At 43.1% G+C, this 18,995-nt stretch overlaps 1 protein-coding gene across 2 annotated transcripts in view; it reads right to left on the bottom strand.

Moving 5' to 3' along the window:
* Positions 1-18,408, bottom strand: part of EXT1 (exostosin glycosyltransferase 1) — a 351,759-nt gene extending 333,351 nt beyond the window's left edge. The window contains exon 1 of one of the 2 annotated variants that reach the window (XM_060195721.1): positions 16,573-18,408. In XM_060195721.1, the coding sequence (XP_060051704.1) occupies positions 16,573-17,534 (962 nt within the window). In that variant the 5' untranslated portion in view covers positions 17,535-18,408. The remainder of the gene's footprint in view (positions 1-16,572) is intronic. The other variant, XM_007516650.3, reaches the window with a different exon arrangement.
* Between the last annotated feature and the right edge of the window lie 587 nt (positions 18,409-18,995).

Below are 18,995 nucleotides of genomic sequence, written 5' to 3'. Positions count from 1 at the left end.
TCTCCGCCTTCCAGTAAAGCCAGAGCATTTCAGCACCAGACTTCTCCTAGTTAGATTTTTCAGATTGATTCAGATATACAGACCTAGAAACCATTCTGGGTAATGACCTGACCAAGCTTTGTAAGAACATAATTCACATTTAATCAACTGTCATCTGATTGCAACCAAATCTGAATCAATTTTTCAAGAGCTAGGGAAAAGTCAACTAATTGTGATATAGTGTAACCTCCATTTTATCTCTTACACCTTGAGTAATTTTGCACAATATCCCATGCAATTCTGCAAGCTAAGAGATTTTGACGCAGAGGATAAGAGGTCAGTGGGGGAAACAATTGTACACTTTCCTTTTGCTTTTTTCCATTTCATTTTTAATTAAATGATAAATCTCAGCATGAATTCATTAAAAGCCTGGTAGCTCAATTAAGCACTCTTTTAGTATATATTCTGGGGCAATGTTTCAGTATCAGTTAACAGAGTTCAGATGCAACCTGAGTAAAAAAAAAAAAAAAAAAGATTAAGCCAGAAGTTACATTCAACCACTCACTTGAGAGGGAGAAAAAAAAAAACAAAAACACGCTGGGAATAAAAAGTCTCAACATCTGGGGGTAGGGCGGTAGCACATCGGGTTAAGCACACATGGCTCAAAGCACAAGGACCAGCATAAGGATCCTGGTTCGAGCCCCCAGCTCCCCACCTGCAGGGGAGTCGCTTCACAAGCGGTGAAGCAGATCTGCAGGTGTCTATCTTTCTCTCCCCCTCTGTGTCTTCCCTTCCTCTCTCCATTTCTCTGGGTCCTATCCAACAACAACGACCTCAATAATAACTACAACAATAAAACAACAAGAGCAATAAAAGGGAATAAATATTTTTTAAAAGTCCTTCTTCTTCTTCTAGCGTTTGCCTTTAAAAGTCCTAACATTTACCCTCTATTAAAGCAGAATAATAAAGAGACCGTAGTAGTTTCACCTATAGTAATAAGTTCAAGGGGGTGGGGGGCTGAGCAGTGGCACACTCAGTGAAGCGCCCCATCACCATGCACAACGGACCTGGATTTGAGCCCCCCCCCCCACCCCCCCCCCGGTTCCCCTCTGCAGGTGTCTGTCTTTCTCTTTCCATCTCCCCTCTCCTCTCAATTTCTCTCTGTCCTGACAAAGGAAAAAAAAAAAATGGTTGCTGGGAGCAGTGAATTGATAGTGCTGGCACTGCGGCCCCCAACGATAACCCTGGCAAAAATAAAATAAAGTAATATAAAATAAAAATAAATTCTTTAGATGTGAATAAATCAGCCAACATTTTCAGTTCATTTTATTTTTTTAAATATTTATTTTATTTATTTATTCCCTTTTGTTGCCCTTGTTGTTTTATTGTTGTAGTTATTATTGTTGTTGTCATTGCTGGATAGGACAGAGAGAAATGGAGAGAGGAGGGGAAGACAGAGAGGAGGAGAGAAAGATAGACACCTGCAGACCTGCTTCACTGCCTGTGAAGCAACTCCCCTGCAGGTGGGGAGCCGGGGTTCGAACCGGGATCCTTATGCCGGTCCTTGTGCTTTGCGCCACCTGCGCTTAACCCGCTGCGCTACAGCCCGACTCCCCTTCAGTTCATTTTAATTTGGCCTCACTGACACTCTTACCCAGTAGAACAATGAAAACAAAGAGAAGGAAAAAAATCTTTGGAAGAAACATTTCATCTTAAAAGTTAAAGCAAATGATCAAAATGCACTGTGGGGAGGGAAGAATACAAGGGAGGCAACAAAGCAAGCCACTCATTCCATACTTTGAAAACACAAGTCAACACTTGTGTGTTCAAGGAAGGTAGACCAATGCTTTTTTTTTTTTTTTTTCAACAAAAACCAAATGTCTACAATCAGGGAGAAAAGTAAAACATATACTAGACTCTAAAGGGCTCCTGGGATTTCACTCTGTGGTAGGGTACATGCTTTTCACAAATGATGCCCTAGGTTCAATACCTGCTATCCTCACCCCCCCAAAAAAGATAATAATAAATGAAATGATGTGATGATGGTGGGTGACTTCAATGTCACTTTTCCAATCCTTCAACATATTCAAAAGTGCAGCAGCCTCCCTCACCCTCATTCCTGTTTGAGAGTCCAAGGCTTTATCCACTGTGTCATCTCCCAGACCACTCTCACCCTCATTCTTAACTTGCATCAAACTCCCCCCACACACACACACACACCTCATACACGTATAAAAAGCATCATTTCCTTCACAAGCGGTGAAGCACGTCTGCAGGTGTCTATCTTTCTCTGCCCCTCTCTGTCTTCCCCTCCTCTCTCCATTTCTCTCTGTCCTATCCAACGACAACATCAATAACAATAATAACTACAACAACAATGAAAAACAACAAGAACAACAAAAGAGAAAATGAATAAATAAAATATTTTAAAAAAAAAGCATCATTTCATTCCCAGAGTCTGACTATCCAGTAGCAGGGTTAGAACCCATGTCTAGAACCTTCCCAGGTTGAGATCCACAGCCCACAACTCTTTCCAAATCTGCTTTTTCTCTGCAGTATCAAGCAAGCACTTTCTAACATATGCCATCATAGTATGATACTGGACTTCATTAGACTATAAGCTTCAAGAGTGTATGGTGTAGGTTTTGTTCACTGTGGCTCATTAAATATGTGGTGAGTACTTAAGGTAAAATCAATGTGAATCCTGCATTCAGTTGCTGTACAAATGACTGGAGAAAAGTTAGCTAAAGGAAAGTCAAGTCACAGTTATGGCAAGTATTAAATACTCTGTGAGAACATATGAGGATCTGACTGATTCTGAGACATTAAGGAAGCAACAGTGGAGGAAATAAGATGGCGCTGAGGGACAGCTATTCAAGAAAGAGAGAAAAAGCTACCTGGCAGAATGAGAGAAGCAAGTGGAATGTGTCTTAGTTACAGGGCTGAGGATAAAGAGGGAGATGGAAGTGGACAAACTCACCTTGAAAGTATATGAATGAGGGGGTCAGGCTTAAGCGCACATGGCACCAAGCACAAAGACTGGCATAAGAATCCTGGTTCGAGCCCCCGGCTCCCCACCTGCAGAGGAATCACTTCAAAGGTGGTGAAGCAGATCTGCAGGTGTCTATCTTTTTCTCTCCCTCTCTGTCTTTCCCCTCCTCTCTCTGTCCTATCCAACAACAATAATGACCACAACAATGATAAAAACAAGGGCAACAAAAGGGGAAAAAGTAGCCTCCAGGAGCAGTGGATTCTGTGGTGCAGGCACCACCGAGCCCCAGCAACAACCCTGGAGGCAAAAAAAAAAAAATGGAAGGAAGGAAGGAAGGGAGGGAGGGAGGGAGGGAGGGAGGGAGGGAGGGAGGGAGGAAAGAAAGTTAAGTATATGAATGAACTATTTTTCGTCTCTAATCAAGGGTCACGGCATGGTCGTATTTTGTAATCAATGGAGCTATCTGTATATGATTTACACCAAAGTTCTGGGGTACTGGGAAATTCGTAGGGAGTATGGCATCCACTCTATACTTCCACCCTCTGTCCTCATCCTGGGCACCATATCCCCAGCAGACAACCCCACACTTCTTCGTGAGGACATTCTCCCATAGCCTTCAACCTTCACATGCCACACTGGTTGAACCATCTAAGTCTGGCTAAGGAACATCCTCTTCTTTTTTTTTTACTTTTTGATTAGTGATTTAATAATGATTACCAAGGTTGTAAGATAACAACAGTGCAATTCCATACAGTTCCCATCACCAGAGTTCCATGTCCCAAACCCTCTACTGGATGCTTCCCTATTTTTTTACCCCTGTCTGGGAGTATGGACCAAAATTCTTTATGGGACACAGAAGGTGGGAGTTCTGACTTCTGCAATTGCTTCTCCTCTAGACATGAACTGTGGCAAGTTGATCCATAACCCCCAGCCTGTTTCTATCTTTCTATAGGGCTCTGGAGAGGTGAGACTTCAGGACACACTGGTAAGGTTGTCTGTCCAGGGAAGTCAGAATGGTGAAGGACCATACTCTTTTTTTTTTTTTAATATTTACTTTATTTATTTATTCCTTTTTGTTGCCCTTGTTGTTTTATTATTGTAGTTATTATTGTTGTTGTCATTGTTGGATAGGACAGAGAGAAATGGAGAGAGGAGGGGAAGACAGAGAGGAGGAGAGAAAGATAGACACCTGCAGACCTGCTTCACCACCTGTAAAGCGACTCCCCTGCAGGTGGGGAGCCAGGGTTCGAACCGGGATCCTTATGCTGGTCCTTGTGCTTTGCGCCACCTGCGCTTAACCCGCTGCACTACAACCCGACTCCCAGGACCATACTCTTAAGTAATTCTGGACACTACTCAATTACAATAGCATGAATGAGGGGAAAAAACGACAGAGCAACTTATATATGTGAAGTCTTGGGTTCAGTACCACAAAAAGCCATGAAAGACAAAAAAAAAAAAAAAAAAAAAAACCACAAACATCATAAATGGCAGGGCAGTACTCTATCACATTCTTTGTCTGTCTCAGTGTTCTTGTATTTTTCTCTCTGAAGTATGCAAGCATGCATACATATGCATATTCTCTCTCTCTCTCTCTCTCTCACACACACACACACACACACACACACACACACAAACCACACTAAAGTAAAAGAATGAATAGCATCACAAGAATGCCAGAGGTTGGGGGGTAGATAGCATAATGATTATGCAAAGAAACTCTCATGCCTGAGGCTCTATAGCCCTAGGTTTATTCCTGCACACCATCATAAGGTAGAGCTGAGCAGTGCTCTGGTAAAAAAGGAAAAAGAAAAACACTTCTTATAATTTTACTAATATGACATAAAGCCCTAGAAATTTGAATTAACAATAAAGACCAGAACTTCTATGCCAACTATAGGGAGATCCCATGTATCTGGAGCCCTAGAAAACCTGTTAAGGATGGTAGCCAAGTTTTCAATGAAAAGCTTGTTCTTGGGAAGCAACAAAATATTTTTATTTTAATCATAGGGCAGTGATTGAGTGCTGGACTGGCAATCATGGGGTCTGAAGTTCAATTTTTGGCACCTCAGACAAGTGATGCCCTTCTGCTCTTTGTCTCTTTCTCTCTTTTAAGTTATTTCTAGGTGGAAAACAGAAAGGGGCAGAGACATAGCTACCACATTACCAAAATCTCCCCCAATGACCTGAGGCCTCATTTCAAACATAGGTCATGCACATGGCAAAGCAGGTACACTGTCCAAGTGAGCCCTTTTGCCAATTCCTCCACTTATTTTTAAAATATTTTTATTTATTTATTATTGGATAGACAGAGAGAAAAATTGAAGGGGGAGATAGAGAGAACGAGACAGAGAGACACCTGCAGCCCTGCTTAACTACTCATGAAGCTTTCCCCTTGCAGGTGGGGACTAGGGGCTTGAAGCTGGGACCCTAAGCACTATAATATGTGTGCTTAACCACGTACATCACCACCTGGCCCCTCCTCCACTTACTTTTTTATAAATAAATAAACAATTGTTATTGTTGTTCACTGAGAGACAATGAGAAAAAGACCAGTGTACAGCTCATTCATTTTATGTGGTGTCAAAGGTTAAAACCAGGGTCCCACACTTGCAGAGCTTGACCTCTACCTCTGAAGCACTTCCCTGGCTGGATCCTTGAGGTTCTTAAACAAAGGCAATGTACACCAGTGATGGCTTACATTCAACAATGTACTGTGGTGTAGTTCATCAAATATTTACAGAAGCCCTGGCTGGGGTCAGATGCTAGGTGGCAGAACTCAGAGGCAAACACCCTGGAAGAGTCTGTAGGACAAACACTTGGGCGCTACGCCAACCATTCTTAAATGGCTCTACTTCTTTTCTTCTTCCGAGCATTGTACTTGATCAGTTCCTGGTCTGCTTCCTCACATTCAAGTTGCCTGCTGTCCATTTCTCCCAGATCTGTCTGCAAAAAGCACCTCTCTTTAAATATATTGCTTCCAATCAACTATGGGCTGAGAAATCAGATTACTAAACTGGTGAGAATTGTTTCTTTAAAGTTAAGACTAAATAAATCCTAGGTGAGAAACCCAAGCAATACTTTATAAATCAATGACATTATTGTTTGTGAGCCCACGGTCCTTATGACATCAGTTCCAGCTATGTAGAAGAAGTTGATTAAGAACAGCGTTTAGAAGTCGGAGTGCCTTGGTTCATGTGGTAGATATAAACTTTTAGGCAAGCTCCCTCTAAATAAGCTCTGCCTTTGAAATGAGTATCTTCCTCCTAGGGTGAACTTTAAAGATGCTGCCTATCACTACGCATACAATACACTCTCAAGAAATATTAACTGTTATTGCCATTATCATCAACAGCAGAGCTCAAATATGTCAGTACTAACAGGATATGGCCTCAACAGTACTTGTCACAGCCAACTTCCTCTAACCACAGTCCCCCGCTCCAGGAAGCAGCGTCAGGCTGTTCTTTGCAAAAAGATGGTGGCCAAGTAGATTAAGAATGACAATGAAAGAGAACTGCCTTTATTATCACATCCAAAAACATAAGAGTATTCTGGATGGTTTTCTTCAGGAGCCATGATAATGACTACTAAAACTTAGTAGGATGCTTTATTCCAGGTCCTAGCTGAGAGAACTGAAGTCTAGCCAATAGTTGACACACACACACACACACACACACACACACACACACACACCGTGTGTATACATGCTGGCCAAGGAGATATGAAGGCCCACAGTAGAAAGAAAGATACTGCACTGCATCTTGGAACTTACTGGAACAGACTCAGTTCAGCCTCTGCCTCATGTCATTTTCTCAATAAATCCTGTGTGACTTTCCTTTCTTTGCAGCCTAAGGGTCTGTCAAAGCAGCCCAGGGAGGTGAGTTGAGTAACTGAGCTCCTTTCATGCCAGGTGTCTCAGTTACCCTCAAGTGAGAGTGAGTTCTATGTTTACCACAAAAGGGATCTTCTGACTTTCTGGAGTGATCAAACAGGAAACTTGAAGGACAGGAAGGGAAGGAAGTACCTGACAGTCCAAAGGACCACTCTCCATGTGCCCCATGCAACCTGGGAGCTCCATTTTAAAATGAGAGCTCTTTTACAGTCCACAGATACAATGGGTGGGTGGACCCGGGCAGCAACCACAGTTTCTTGGGCATCGAGACTTAAGGAAGCGAGCAGAGTTCTAGCTGTGGCTTAGTTAAGAAAAGCCAAATAGGGAGTCAGGCAGTAGCACTGCAAGTTGGCGTGAAGCACAAGGATCTGTGTAAGGATCCAGGTTCAAGCCCCCAGCTCCCCACCTGTAGAGGAGTCCCTTCACAGGCAGTGAAACAGGTCTGCAGGTGTCTTTCTCTCCCCCTCTCTGTCTTCCCCTCCTCTCTCCATTTCTCTCTGTCCTGTCCAACAACGACAACAACATTAACTACAACAATTAAAAAAAAGCCAAATTATGAAACTTAGGGAACTTCTGTGCTTGATAAGAAAATGGCAGGAAGAGTTTCAATAAAATCAACACTTTAAAGTACATGTTTAAGGTACATTCACACACACACACACACACACACACACACACACACACACACACAAACACACACACTCCACCTCCTTGAAACCTCTTAATGACCCTGAGAGGCAAGTATTATAATCTCCACTTGTAGATGTGGAAACTGAGGCTAAGAGGTGAAGTATCTAGTTAAGGAATATCTGTGTGGGTCAGTCCCTACTAAGGCTGTCTTCTAAGACTTTCCTAGAAGAAGAGAGGAAATGTAACACTGTAACTCTCACCACTGTTTGAAGGCAAATATGAAGCAAAGAAAGCATTTAACTCTTTGCGTCCAATGTTTTCTCAGTCTTTTTGTGTTTTTTTTTTTTAATTCTTCGGCCAGTGCCTCAATTGCACTTAGAATCCCCAAACCTTACTTACAGGTAAGCCAGCAGCCCAAATTCACTTGAGATAGGCTCTCATCATCAAAGTGAAAGCACAATAGAAACAAATATTTTGATTCCATGTTACAACCCCTGAAAGAAAGACATCCAGCTATGTGGGGGTCTTCTCATGCTGACTCCCTGGGAAAGAGTGTACAATGCTAAGAGAAAGAAAGCTGAGGTGCTTGCTCAGAAAGAGACACAGGGAGGTTTTTGGTTCCAGCAAAAACAAAACTTCAAAGGAAGAGAAGCTGTGGGAGCTTCAAAGACCCCCTGCAGGAGCAATTAACACCTACAAATGTTTATCTAGGCAGTCATTTAATGATGGCTACTTTTCTAAATGAATGCTCAGGCTCACCTTAGAAGCTGTTCTTCCAACAGAGGTAGGGGTGGAGCTGGGGGAGAGGATAGTCTGTTATTTTCTGAGAAAAACCTTGTTTAGTCAAAAATAAAACAAGTATGCCCAGTACAATGAAGTTCATCAGACATTTATAATGAAAAAAAAAAAAGGAAAAGTTAAATACTTCCCTAAGAAAATGTAAAAGGATAAACTATGGCACAACCATGAGCAGAAAGACATAGCCCTTAAAAATTCTATTGGGTTGTAGACACAGCAAGCATTAATGGCTATTCAGAAGACTTTCATGTCTGATGTTCCAGGTCCAATCCCCAGCACCACCATAAACCAGATAAGCTCTGGGTGGGTGGGTGGGTGGGTGGGTAGGTGTGTGGGTGTGTGTGAGTGAGTGAGTGAGTGAAAGAGAGAGAGAGAGAGAGATTAAAATAAATAAAACATTGAAAGAAAGAAGAAAGGAAGGAAAGGAAGGGAAGAAGGAGGAAAGGAAAAAAATCAAAGCAAGAAAAAAAATTCTATTTTAATTTTTGTACAAGATTTTCCCATTTAGAAGAACAGGACAACATTCTTGTGAAGACATAAAGTCCAAGACATAAAACAACATCCAAAAATGCATTTACACCTGGTATGTTATGTCTTTTTTTTTTTAAGATCTATTTAATTATTAATGAGAGAAGTGGAGAGATAGAACCACAGCATTACTCTTGTCCATGGATTCTGAGGACTAATGCTTGAAAGTCAAACACTATATCCATTGCACCACCTCCCAGGTCCAAAGTGCACTTTTCAAAGCACAAATACCTAGGTAAGCCCCTAGCACCTACACAACTGCACTATACCTGGTGGTTTCAAGAACAGTAGAGTTGCATTGTGGTGTCCCTCTCTTCTGTCTCTACCTCCCTGTCTGTGTCAACAATTTCTTTGAAAAATAAAAGACAAAAAAAAAAAAAAATGTCAGCAGGGATTGATGGAATTGTGCAGGCACAAAAGGCTGATGCAAAAAGAAAAAAAAAATTAAGAGTCTGATTTCAACTTTATAAAACCAACAGAGAAAACTAGTGTTTTTGTTTTGTTTTGTTTTGTTCACAACAGGTGCCCCAGTTCTGACACATTTGTGTCTGGCACCAACAAGGCATTTAAGAAAAATGTGTTGGGCTCATTATTTACTTCCTATTAATTAAATGATAATTAACATATCTGTACATGGTACTTGGAGATGCAGATCGAATTATATAATTGTCGAGGTGTACGGATATGTGTGTGACAACAGGCTGACTACAGTGCAACTTAATAACAGTGCTTAGCTCTAACAATAGGAAGTTCTTTGGGAGTCCGGCAGTAGCACAGCAGGTTAAGCACACGTGGTGTGAAGTGAAAGGACTGGCATAATGATCCTGGTTAGAGCACCAGGCTCTCCACCTGCAGGGGAGTCACTTCACAGGCGGTGAAGCAGGTCTGCAGGTATCTATCTTTTTCTCTCCCCCTCTCTGTCTTCCCATCCTCTCTCCATTTCTCTCTGTCCTATCTAAAAAGAAAAAAGAGAGAAAAAAGAAAACAATAGGAAGCTCTTCATGGGGATTAGAGAATACATTTATTTTCACATTCATGTTTTCCATCTCCCTTTCCCAATTTTCCACAGGGGCTCCAAATAACTTTTATATTTCAGTGCTGTTTTTCTGAATCTGAAGACATGTGGTATTTGTGGCACACTGGAGAAACTTGGTCAATTCTTTCAGAAACACAATCTTCCAGGGGTGCTTCCAGGTTTGCCTGTCTTGCACAAAGTTCTAGTGTTCCCTGAAAGGAAGAGTTCAAGGACTTTAAAAGTTAAATGTCTGAATTACCTTTAGCACATCTGTGAGACAGATTTTTTTTTTTACAAGTAAGATGTGTAAGAAGAGGAAAAAGGGGTAGAGGAATACTGCAGAATGGGTATGCAAAAAGACTCTCATGCCTAAGGCTCAGAGGTCCCAGGTTCAATCCCGCCCCCAGAGCTGAGCACTGTTCAGGTGAAAAAGAAAACTTAATACACAAATGACTGAATCTTACAAAATCTATAAACAAATAAACAAGCAGTAGTTTTGTTTAATTCCTTATGGTGGTAACATTTTATAAGGAACAGAGAACAGAATTTGAAACTCTATACACCATGTACTCATTAGATGCAATTTTAATTTCTTACTATACACTGTCTAGGGACCTACATTTTAATCTGTAAAACAGGAATCTAGTCTACCTCACATCTAGAACAGTTTAAGTGAGCTTTTTGAAAAAAAAAAATTCATATAGCAGACACTCAACAAGTCTTCCCATTTGGAGGGAAGCGTTTATTAGAGGAACTTGGCAACAAGATGAATTAACTTTGATATAAAAGCAAGTCACCAGGATGCTTCTAGAAACACGAGCTCACTTCTCCAGACTTAAACATGGACAATGCTTACAGATTGCAGAATCCAGAGACCTCTTAGCCTGACCTGGTCCACTCTGAAGTGACTGTGGAGAAAGTGAGCGCAGTAAGGGGTAGCAAACCTCAGGAAGAAAGACAAAGCACAACCAGGAGCCAGAATACGTGGGCTGCAACTTTAATTCAGTTAGTTTCTTTCGAGCTGTGCAATTTTAGACACACACCACTGGTCTCAGTGTACACACCTGTACAAAGGTCTTAACAAGATGGTTGTGAGCAAAGTAGTCAGCTCCCAGGAAGCACACCCTTTGGCAAGTCATGAGTATACTCAAGGTCATTATTGCAGGTGTTTAAGCACTGTGCTGAGGCAGATCTACAGGCCCTCTGCCCACAAGAACAACTGCACCTGAGTGAGTGACATGTCTCCTCTTAGGAAAGTAGATGCCACTCCTGTGTCATCCAAAGATGCCATGACAGTCAGGAGAACCAGAGATGAGATCTGCCTAAGTTGAAGTAACCAGTCATTGTCATTACTATAAAATTCTGTAGCTTGAGGGCTGGGCGGTGGCACACTGGGTTAAGCACACATAGTGTGAAGCGAAAGGATCCATGCAGGGATCCCAGTTCAAGCCAGTGGCTCTCAACCTGCAGGGAAGACATTTCACAAGTAGTGAAGAAGGTCTGCAGGTATCTATCTTTCTCTCCTCCTGTCTTCTCCTCCTCTCTCAATTTCTCTCTGTCTTATCCAGCAACAACAGCAACAATAACAATTTGTGGGGTGTGGGGGGAGATGGCTGTCTCATGGTGCAGGCACCAAGGCCCAGCAATAACCCTAGAGGCAAAATAAATAAATAAATAAATAAATAAATAAATAAATCCTGTAGGCTCCTAGCTTAGGTCACAGATTCCACTCTAATTCACCACTTGTTGAAATGGACTCACTGAAAATGCAACTATGCCTAGATGTCATACATAACACCCCAATCATTATTCAGGGAATTCTTGGAAGTGATGTTCTCAGGTGCTCTCCAGAAAATAAATTCTGATGGAGGTGAGAAAGGGAGAACAGAGAGACCAGAACCTGAACACCAGGAGACACAATTGCCAGCTTCATGATTTTGCACAGGGCTGTGTTTATGTGGTTTATTTTAGAAATGCTCTCATCCTTTCCTAAACCCTCGGGGGGGGGGGGGGAAGGTGCTAATATTGCACACTGAAAATTCAAAACCTAAGGATCACACTCTCCACCTTTTTTAATTCTGGAGAAGGAAAACATTCACCAAAGATTCATTGCAGGATCAGGAACCTGCTCATGGTTTCTGTGGATATATTTCATGATAAGGAGAATAGGCAAGCAATTAAAATTACCACTTGCCTTGTGCATATTTTCTTTTTCACTATAAATGCATCTGAAGTGAACTTATCAGCTCATTCAAGGCCTATCCCCTGAGCCCTTTGGAACCTAACTGAAAGGTCAAAAAAAATAATCCTACTTAGACAAAACAGCACCAGGGATTTACTCTTCTAATTGTTTAAAAGAAAGGAAAAGCAGGGAGTCAGGCAGTAGTGCAGCAGGTTAAGCGCAGGTGGCGCAAAGTGCAAGGACTAGCGTAGGGATCCTGGTTCAAGCCCCTAGCTCCCCACCTGCAGGGGAATTGCTTCACAAGCAGTAAAGCAGTTCTGCAGGTGTCTGTCTCTCTCCCCCTCTCTGTCTTCTCCTCTTCTCTCCATTTCTCTCTGTCCTATCCAATAACAATGACATCAATAACAACAATAATAATAACAACAATAGAACAAGGGCAACAAAAGGGAATAAATATTAAAAAATAAAGGAAAAGCAAAATGTAAACTTTAGTGCAGGAGCTGAAAAAAACTGAGCATGCCCTTGGTAGAGACCGTTTGTTGCATTCCTTTTTTTTTTTTTAAATAAATTCCTTTTTTGTATTATCTTTTATTTATTTGACAGAGACAGCCAGAAATTGAGAGAGACCGTAGTGACAGAGAAGGAGAAAGAGAGAGACCTGCAACACTGCTTCACCACTCACAGAGCTTTCCCCCTGCAGCTGGAAACTGGGGGCTTGAATTTGTGTAACATGTGCTCTCAAAAAAGTGCACTACCACCCAGCCCCCAAGACTGTTGCATCCCTAAAACCCCATGCCAAATTGCATATTTATGTCTTTTTTTTTGGGGGGGGTTTCCAACATTTCATTAGCCTCCCAAGGGATTCCAAAATAAATTGCCTTCAGAAGCACCATCAATAAAGATATCCTAATGTCTTGAGAACTATCAAGTGTGTCTTTAACTAATGATGGACAACTAATAGGTCAAGGGAAAGAAATTAAAAGGCTTGCACTCTAAAGTTGCCTCTGTTGCTTTTTGATCTTAAAAGCAAGTCTCTTAAACATTTTTATTCTTCCATTTTCACATCTGCAAAATGAGGATGCTGGAAGCTGAATGACCACTTAGCTTCAAGACCCTTCAAAATGCCTGGACTGTGAGTGAGATACAGTTTCAGAAAACACAGGGGATATTAAAATCTAGACAGGATCCTGCCTGTTCCCAAAAGGCTGCTTAAAATATTCACCACTGCTTTTCTTAGAGGGGGTCAAAGAGAGAAGCTACCTCTCATTTCCTTTCTTCTATTTCAGAAAGCCGAATTTAAAGTTTCATAGTAATGCCCTTTGAAGAGATTTGAACTATAAAGTTCATGCAAAACTACAGTGATTCTATAATGATACAAAGTAAGCTCAAAGAATATAAAAAAGAAATTCTCTAAAGTGTCATTTCCAACCATCTAATCACTGAGGTGACTTATCTCAACTGTTGTCATCCACCTGTTAATATATGTAACTGAGGAAAATTAATTATCGATGTCAGAAGATGTATGTTTTCATATAACCCTGGATGGCTGGGGCAAAAATATAGCTATATTAAAAAAGAAAAGCATTTTCCCTTCATTTCATGACTTTTATAATAAATGTCTCATTGTCACAAAAGCCCAGGTGAGATGGAAGTCCTTTACCCCAGTAATAAAACCTTATGGCTGCATCAGGTTGAATATCACTAAAAGCAACTCTGTATTACTACAATTCTATTTATTCTATAGACCCCTAGCTATAGTATCATGAGGCCATAAAATTTCACTCTAATTATCAGACACCATAAGTCCACAGCAAACTTCTAAGTGGATGCTCCTGGCAGTAAGTTAAATGGAAGTCTTATCAGAGGTGTTTCCTAATAAAGAACTAGGTGAAAAATTATCGTGTTTTTCTATGCCATTACCAAATGAATGTCTACAACGCTCCAGAAGCTGCCCAAACCCATAGCACAAATGAGTAAACCAATGCTTTAAGTGAAGAATCAAAGTCACATGGTCAAACTTAGATGGCCTCTGTAGCCTAATTCTACCTTCTACATTAAGTCCCTCTCTAAAGCCCTGGATACATTAGCATGTGGGCTGAGGAGTTCTGCAGCTCACCTCTGCAAGGCTACCTTTCAGAAAACATCAGTATAAGTAGTAGCTCCAACTTGAAAGCACCACAAGCATTGCTTGTTATGCATGAGTGTTCTCACCACATTTCAAGGTTCATTCATCATAATGCACTCCAAAGTCAATAGGAAAAAGCAGTAATGTTTGCAAGCATCATCTCTCAAAAGATAAAGAGTTCTAATAACCCAATGAAAGAAATATGCTAGAACTCCTAGAAGAGCGGGCTGATTAATACAACAATTTTGCTGCAGCAGGCTGTTGTATTAAACAAGGTTAGGGTAAAAGGAATGCAAAGAAGGGAAATGAAGAAAATCCAGGAGTGATTCTGTTAAAGAAATTCCTGCCTGGGAGAAATCAAACTTCCTTTCCTAACTAAATGCCACTTTTCTAAGGAGACACAATCCTGAGATCCTGACCCCTTGTGGTCTTTAAACATAAAATGAAAGCAAGGATGTAGGTGTCAGATTTCTTGGCCCAATCTCAAAGAGGACAAAAATTAATTAAATTTAATTAGCAAAAATTAAAAGTCTCTAGGAAATCCGCCTGCTTTCCTTCATTGCCAATGAGGAAAAAGAAGAAAAAGAAAAAGAAAAAAGAAAAGAAAAAAAAAAAACCTCAAGCAGAGAATGTAGAGATTCAGTATTTATTTTGAAAAGAAGAATACAGTTGAATACAGTGTTTTCAAATGAATGTATAATTCATTCCCTAAGGAAAGATTGTAATCCTGGCACCTATATAAAAAAAAAGAAGAACACCATGAGCCTACAAATTGTGCTAAGATTGCTTTAGAAGACATTGAAAGGTTAGACTCCATCTCCAGTTACTCTATTATAAGGCAGACAAAGAAATTCCTGAAAGTCTATAAGCATTTTTTCTCTCAAGTACTCACAGGAATAGGTTAATGTAAATGCCATGTAAACAAAGCAGTTCATTACTAACCAGTCTGTTCCTTTTGTAAGGAGAAATAATAAAGCCATTGCAATTGCACCCAACAATCATATAACTATGTTCATAGTTGAGCCTACATTAGTTTTTTCTTACACTTGAAAAGCAAGTGGTGTTGAGGTTGGGGAATCCAAGTATTTTATGACTTTCTCTTTCACTGTCTATGATCAAGTATCAGAGAACTTTGATTTCCCTACTAATCACTCCTACAGAGGCCCAAGTGTCTGAAGAAATCCACAGACAACAATCAAACCTTTCATTTCAGGGTTGCTTCCCCACCATACCCCCTTCCTGTTGCAATCAGGTTTGTGAAGCATTTCCCCTATTCTGCATTTCATGAATCAATTGCAAAATCTGTCAACCTCGGCCAGTTCCTCTTGTACTCAGCTGAGAGCTTCCCTTCCCTTCCCTGGATAGCACAAGGCTGCTCTGGTTTTTAACTGGCTTAAGGTGGAAATGCACTGTAAGAAGCTCACTAATTCTTAACAGCCAGACATAAGTGAGTTGGGGAGGCTGACCCCCATCAGCTACAGAACTGACCTCCTAGACCAGGTTAAGACTTCTTTGGGAACAATAACTGTGACCTTAGTCTAGTGTGCAGCAGATACTGTAACTGGTAGAGAAATAGAAAAGTTAAGGGCTACAAAGCACCCAACTCAGTTACTTAGCAACTAGGCAAAACTTGCCTCCCCAACAGAGGGTTAGGAGGCACCTCAGCCATTCAAAGAGTAACAGTCTTCCATTTACATGCAAATAGTAAAGACAAAAGGAAAGGAAATCTAAATTAGCAACTGGACTTTACCACAGTGGGACTGAGGGCCAGAATTTAAAAACTGCTTCACCTAGGAAGCAGATCGGACTCAGACAAAAGAACAGACATACATGAATGAATGAATGAATGATCAGGAAGCAGAGCGTACAGTCCCCCTTCATCACAAATGCCAATGCTATGAGGCATAAGGTATGGAAAGTTTAGCAGCTAAAATTGAAACACTTGCATTGGTAACACAAATTTAAACCTCATAGAAAAGTTTACTTTGAGATACGGTAAAGCAGCTGCTCAATACATCAATCCTGAGAGATCACACTCTGAGTGGATTCAGAGACTTCAGGGATAGTACCCAAACCCTCTCACAAACTGCTTATCACATCCACTGGTAAAGAAGTTTCCAAACTTAGGACAGAATCCACACCCTTGCAGGGGACACTTTACCCTCAAGGTTTTCCAAGCAAGACTGAGACACTGTTGCCTGGTTGGCTTAGGAAGTGCTCCAGACTTCTTTTCCTTTGACTGGAGGAGCTCATAATCCACAGCCCCAAGGACCTGCAGCTTCTAGCTACACACATGAAGCAGATTGCTCAGTTTCAAAACCAGAAAGAGGACAGAGCTGGGCAAGGCCTCCGTACCATTCCCCAACCTCACACCTGGACCCAGGCAGGGCCCAAGGGCGACCTGCAAAGACCCTTCAGGCCAGTCACTTACTTCTCATACTCGGTGTTGTCTCTGTCACAGCGAGAATCCTTGTGCTTTTGCCAGTCTTTGCCATGCTTGCAGGTGGTGAGGAGCAGGACATCCTCCCCGTTGTGGACGTGATATAAGGCATTCCTGGTGTCTGACCCTATCCCTGTCAGGTACCTCTTCCCCTTAAAGACCAGCATGTATTTCCTGAGAGGAGGGATGGTGTTAAACTTCAAAAACCCCCTCTCCCCTCCTGTCCTGGGATGATCCTTCGAAAAGAGGGGAATAGAAACATCAAAGTTGGGTCGGAAGTTTTCAGTACTGATACTGGCTTTGGCCAGCATCGCCTGTCCGATGTCAAACCCCACGTCCTCGGTATAGTCAGGCCAAGTGCCGGAATATAAATTAAAAATTAAATGATTCCTACCATTGTTCCACAAGTGAAGACTCTGCACTTTGGATCTCAAATTGTGCACGTACTGAGGTGACAATTGGTCTCTGTCTAAAGTATCCAGACTCAGGACAAAGAGGCACGCCTGGCTGGGGTCCGAGGTGTAGAACCTAGAGCCCTCGATTGCCGCTAGAATGTTTTGGTAACTTTCAGCGATTTTCTCTCCTTTCTGCTGCGGGTATACGTAGACTTTGAAGCCGTTTTTCTTGCAAAGGGTGAAATCGAAGCAGGACTCCATGCGGCACTTCTTGCCTTTGTAGACGCTCGAGTTGGCGTCTCGCTTCTGCCGCGGGGAAATGTGCACGCTGGGATCCTCGTTTTCCAAGTGATCCCAAGGAATGAAGGGGCGCAAAGCGTCCGGGAAGCGGGGCCAGAAATGATCCGGACTCGGGTGGTGCAAGCCATTCCGACCGCTGTGCTCTTCTCTCCGGCTGTGGCTCCTCGATGCCCTAAACTGCAAGCCTCCGAAATAAAACAAAAGGGCGAGACAAGAGCCGGCTGAGAGCAGGATGAAATAGCGTTTTTTGGCCTGCATGTGTCCTGCCTGGGTCAAGAGAATTGTAAATAAACACAAGAATCACCCAAGTTTCCCAATCAACACTTTCAGCTCCAGTCCGCCATCTTCCCGCCTGTAAAGACTTCAAACTCTCCGCTCCCACCTTCTCTGGATGCCTTTCCCCAAGCCGTGGACTGATCCAGCGCATGTGGGCGATTTCCTTAACTTTCTCCCCTTCGGTCTTTCATCTTTGGGTTGCACAATGGGAAAAGGGAAAGAGCGGGGCTGAATATTTCGCACCCAAGGCGGCGGCGAGCCGTGGACTGTAATTTTCTTGCATGCAACAAGACGGAGGAAAAGAAAGAGAGGGGGAGAGAGAGGAGGGAAAAAAAAAAAAAAAAAAAAAAGCTCCCGATGCCCAATCAATGGCAAGACGAAGAAGTGATGTCCTTGTCTCTCGTATTCCTCTCTCGGCAGCGTGCAAAACGAGCCCCCGGGAAGGCAACTTCAACTCATCCACACTCGCGTGCAGAGAGCACTCCGGGTTTCCAACAAGTCAGCGGGTTCCCCGGGTTCCAGCCGGCTCTAGTGCATCTTGCAGCCGGGGCGCCGTAACCTCACAAATCCCTGCATGTCTCTTTATTCCTTTCTGCAGCGGCTCTGAGATCTTCTCCGCCGGTGTTTACTCCAGCGCTGGCCGGGCCGGCCCCCGGGACGCGCGGCGGCCGGGCTGGAGGCTGCGGGTGGCGGCGGGCGGGCGGCGCGTCCTCCCCGGCGGGCAGTGCCGGCCCCGAGCGGCGCTTCGCAGGGCCCCGCGCGATCCCCGCCGCGCGCCGCGTCCGCTCGCCGAATGTTACCCGGTTCTGAATGTTACACTTACACATTCCATTCCCGACACGACAGCGCTGACCTCATCCATCCACGCAGCCCGCGCTGCCATTGGTCAGGCGTCACGTCCGGGGTGGGCGGTGCTTCCGCTGCGCCCATTCATAAGCTCCGGTCGCGAGCCAAGGCGCCGACAGAGCGCTAGGGGCGCAGGGAGCGCGGGCTAGGTCTCTGGCAGTGGCGGGCACAGAGCGGGGCCGCCCCCTTGGAAACCCCCAAGGTCCCGTCGGCGTGTCGGGGGCGGGGTTCCCGGCCTGGCCGCGCTGCCGTCCGGAGGAACCCGGGACCAGCTGTGCATACAGATGGGGCATCTAGGAGAGTGCAGCCCCCCCTCCCCTGAAGCTTGCAGGAAACGCCTCTCCCTCCTTCCGAGTGGGAGGCGAGGTGTGTGTGTGTCTGTGTGCGGGTTCCAGGAAAAACGAGGTTTGAAAATGGAGCAGTAGGAAGAAATGAAAAAAGACTTCATAGAAAGCGACCGCCGACCAGAGGGAAGGCTCCCTATCCACACACCATGACCCTCGAGGTCCAAGACTGTTTTTATTTCCAACCAAGCATTTCATACCAGAACCTTGTTCTTCATTATATACCCCAGCCTTTTTTTTTTTTTTTTTCTGC

Source organism: Erinaceus europaeus, chromosome 1 (genome assembly GCF_950295315.1).
Source record: "Erinaceus europaeus chromosome 1, mEriEur2.1, whole genome shotgun sequence".
NCBI classification, from domain to species: Eukaryota; Metazoa; Chordata; class Mammalia; order Eulipotyphla; family Erinaceidae; genus Erinaceus; species Erinaceus europaeus.
This window is presented reverse-complemented; position numbering and strand designations above follow the sequence as displayed.